Here is a 3744-nt window from a genome sequence, read left to right on the forward strand (position 1 = left end):
ACTGCAAAGGCTGGGGCACACGAGCGTCTTGCGACACAGTTTGAGTCCCGCTCAGCTTGTGTGCTGGCTTTGGCAGTGTTTTCTTTCACACAGTCTCAGCCAAGACGCTGTTTCTAGCAAGCCCGCCCAGCTGTCATTTAAGGTAGGAAGCTTGCACTGGAGGTGGCACAATTGATGGATCTTGATATTCTTATTCTGTTCATGACTATTGGGGGGGGGATCTAACTGTCGAGCCGCTAGTGGCCAAGTTGAGAACTCAACTCATTGGGGCAACAAGGGCTAGAATTATTTGTTGGTATCTGATACAGCGTTGGACAATAAAAATTTGAGGAAGGCAATCTTATTCACGCGTTTTTGTGTTCGATGGACAAAGCGCTTCTTAACCGTAAAATATCAGGCTAGCGCCCACTCAAACTTTAGAGATAAATACGAAAAAATGGGGGATGAACACTTGTCCGGTCACCAATTTTACGTATCAATGTACTGGCATATTTTCTCATATCTTACAAAATTGGGAATTGGCACTTAGACTGGAATGGGCGGATGCACAGTATTCTATGGTAGTTAGATCTTTACGCCAATAGCATGCCAAAGTAAAGGACTGAAGATCCTTTTTAATCACAATTGTGTCTTGAATCTTAAAATTCCCAATAAAATCTCAGTAGTAAGAGTTATAATAGATCATCTAAGTTACAGTAGTGTGCATAGCATCAAAGTCTGTGTCCAAAACAAACTCTGAAAGATATCCAATCTCATTCTCATTCCACATTAATTTTGGTGGCAGGTTGTTAAACTAGGTATACATTATGGTCAATCATATGGTGCTAAATCAAATGAAGGCCCTTGAAAAAGCGTAAACAAACATCTTTTGGACCACACTGCAGGAGATGTGGCCAAGTTTCCAAAGATAGTGGCACTGTGAAAATAATAATTCAACAAAAATATAACGGTTCTCTTTTCCCAGGTGTGATGCCGCTGGTTAAAATATGGAGCGCAGACCTCTCGGTGCGAAAAGTAGGAAATGTGAGAACGATGAGCGACGTTCTAACACTTGCTAAAGAAAAAGACGTATGCACTTCAAAGAAGTCTAAGGTAAGACATGCTATTTTTATCATCCAGTTACTTCCATAAGATTATTTGTTTTGACAGGTGTTTCTGCAAGATTGGACTGAACTTGATGATGATGAATTTGGTGAACTGCTTTTGGAACTGCCATTCGAACAAAGAGTTCATTGTGGCAGAAAAACCTCCATGCAAAGCGGTTGAGAAAACACAAGCAGGTATCTCTTTTGTGCATGATGTTCCAGATTGAATTTTGCTGATCCAAGCATGCCATAAAATAATAAGCAAGCACCCACCCAAAAACTGGGCATAACCACAAAAAACATTGGGCTTGGTACTTGTTAGGTCTAACATCAGAAAAGCAGTAGTTGCACATGGTAGGTCAAGTGCAAGTCAGCTGGTTAAGTATTTAATCTGTAATGTCTAGTCAATGAAAGAGTAACTGAATAGATATGTTGCAATTTACATCAGGAAAACTTAAATGTGTGTTCAATTATGATATACATGTGTAAGTAAACCAGTTTCCTTTCAATCAATTTCACATTTTAAAATTATGCTATGAACTAGAAGAGAGTAAGTCAGCACCTCAATAAAAATATAAATATAGTTATAGCTCTAAACGTGCTACTTAGAAATGCAGTGTTAGGAAGAAAACTAGGCCTTACAGTAACATAATTTCAAACAGTGAATGAGAAAGGAAAATAAATTAATGGTTTCACGTATCACGACTGTCTGCACTTGTGCCAGTGCCAGACTTTTTCTTTCCTCCACCTGTTGAGATAAAGGGAACAAAACTGTTGGATTGTGATTGGTATGGTATGGCTTCAAGGGGCACTGACACCCCAAAGGTTGTATTATTTTTTATTGTCTAAAACGATGCAAGTTATAGTCAGACACGCAAAAAAGACCCGCATCGCAAAAAAAAAAGTTCCCCCTCTCGCGTGCGCGCCTTTTCATTTTTGGCGTTTATATTTCCCGCGCTCACCTCCTGGTTTCTTTTGATCGGTGATGTCAAAAATCAGGAAATTTAAAAGCTTTGTAGGCGACATTTCTATAACATTTAATAACGGCAATCGTAAAACATGTTTTTTAGCGCAACTGCGAACACTCTATGGCCCCTCTTTTTGAAATACCAAAAATCAGATTTCAGTGTGATGTCGCTTCCTGGATTTGTATCCTCCCTCGGAAAACTTGGCAATGTTCGAGCAGAGGCTTATCGGCGAGTCGGGAAGAAACCGGTCTTTTTTCGTGCCAGCGCCCTTCTATCCCGCCGGCTCACCTGCTTCTCGCTTCGGGTCGCCGTGGCAACGGCGCTTTGATAGCGTGGAGCGGAAGCCCGATTGAAAGTCGAGTCGCAGGAGACCGCAAAATTTTACTCACTGCACTGGCACGGATCGTGCGGGAACTTCAAACTTGGCATTCGGAAATTGTTTTTTTTTTTTACTTCACAAATACTGAATTCCCAAGTTTCGAATTTTGAGGGTAATGTCCCGGCATAATTTTCAATCTTTTCGGATAATAAACAAAAATATGATTTTGATGTGTCAGTGCCCCTTTCATGCAGGTACATCTGCCATGCAGCAAAAAGGGCTCCCAGTTGAACGACAGCCCGAACTGGAGACAACCAGTTTTATTTTACAACTGGAATTCCCACGCAGCGCACAGGATGCATTAGCAGCGGGGAAAACACTAATGACCAGGGACCGGCTAGAGCTTGTCAGGGTTGTCGTAAACGGCTTAATGCGAAAGTCATCGCGGCCCTCGAGAGACTGCGCCAGGTGTGTGGCCGAAGGACTTGTAAAGATGTTTCCGGCATCACTAGAGGATCGAGGGATTGACGGACAGAAGATGGGCACAGGGTATGATTCGCTTCTCTATCAACTAGAAAACCGGATCGAAAACCTAAGCCGGGGAAAGCGGTTGTCAGCTCCTGAAGCAGAAGAATTTCGCCCAAAGAGAAAAAGTTCTAAATCCTCGTATGGCTGCTTGAATTGGCAACTCCAGTTGTCGGGCGAGGGAGACATTCATGACTCAAATGAAAGCAAGGAGTGGATGAAGAGAGAAGCGCACAAGGCAACGAAGGACCTCGATTTGTCCCGGGCAATGGAACTTTCAACAGCTACGTATGGCGATCAAAGAGCATATATCAACAGTGTGAATCCCATACACTCTGCGAGGGACGTGAAGGAGGAGTGGCCTCTCCTTTTTTATAAACCCATGTTTTATGCACATGTGAAGACCCTGCTGGGAAAGGACATGCTTGTGAGCAACTTGCCTTCTATTAATTTTACTCATGATCTTCAAAAACAGCTATTCAATAGCAAATAGCGCATAAATGCCCAACACCAGATAGTTTACTGACAGCAGCCAGCTTACAATTAATTTATAAAAAGTTCAAAGTGAACAGCACTCTCCATCAGTGTGGCGGAATGGGCACCCCTATTCCATTCCAATTCCATTCCGGGGAATTGGAGTTTTCGATAATTCCATTCCTTTCAACTCCTAGGAATCGGGACACTGGGCCCATTCCCACTCCTGGAATGGCTGAGTCGCTCCATTCCATTCCTCCAATTCCTAAACGTTAAAAGTGTCACCTGACAGCTGCATTACGTTGCAGGGTTGGGCAGAAATATTCAGAAATATATTTGGAGATACAAATACTGGGGTAGATGAAAATAGTTG

General features: G+C 42.4%; 1 protein-coding gene across 1 annotated transcript; it reads left to right on the forward strand.

Moving 5' to 3' along the window:
* The first annotated feature begins 2644 nt into the window (after positions 1-2644).
* Positions 2645-3390, forward strand: LOC115331749. The gene has a single exon (XM_040221098.2). It carries the CDS (start codon positions 2755-2757, stop codon positions 3388-3390), a length of 636 nt encoding a protein of 211 aa, XP_040077032.2. The 5' UTR covers positions 2645-2754.
* The last annotated feature ends 354 nt before the right edge of the window (positions 3391-3744 follow it).

The sequence above is a fragment of the Ixodes scapularis genome, unplaced genomic scaffold (assembly GCF_016920785.2).
Source record: "Ixodes scapularis isolate PalLabHiFi unplaced genomic scaffold, ASM1692078v2 PGA_scaffold10__122_contigs__length_95168666, whole genome shotgun sequence".
In the NCBI taxonomy this organism is placed as follows: domain Eukaryota; kingdom Metazoa; phylum Arthropoda; class Arachnida; order Ixodida; family Ixodidae; genus Ixodes; species Ixodes scapularis.

Coding starts and splice junctions, on each gene's coding strand:
- LOC115331749 (XM_040221098.2), top strand. CDS start 2,755: ATGACCAGGGACCGGCTAGAGCTTGTCAGGGTTGTCGTAAACGGCTTA.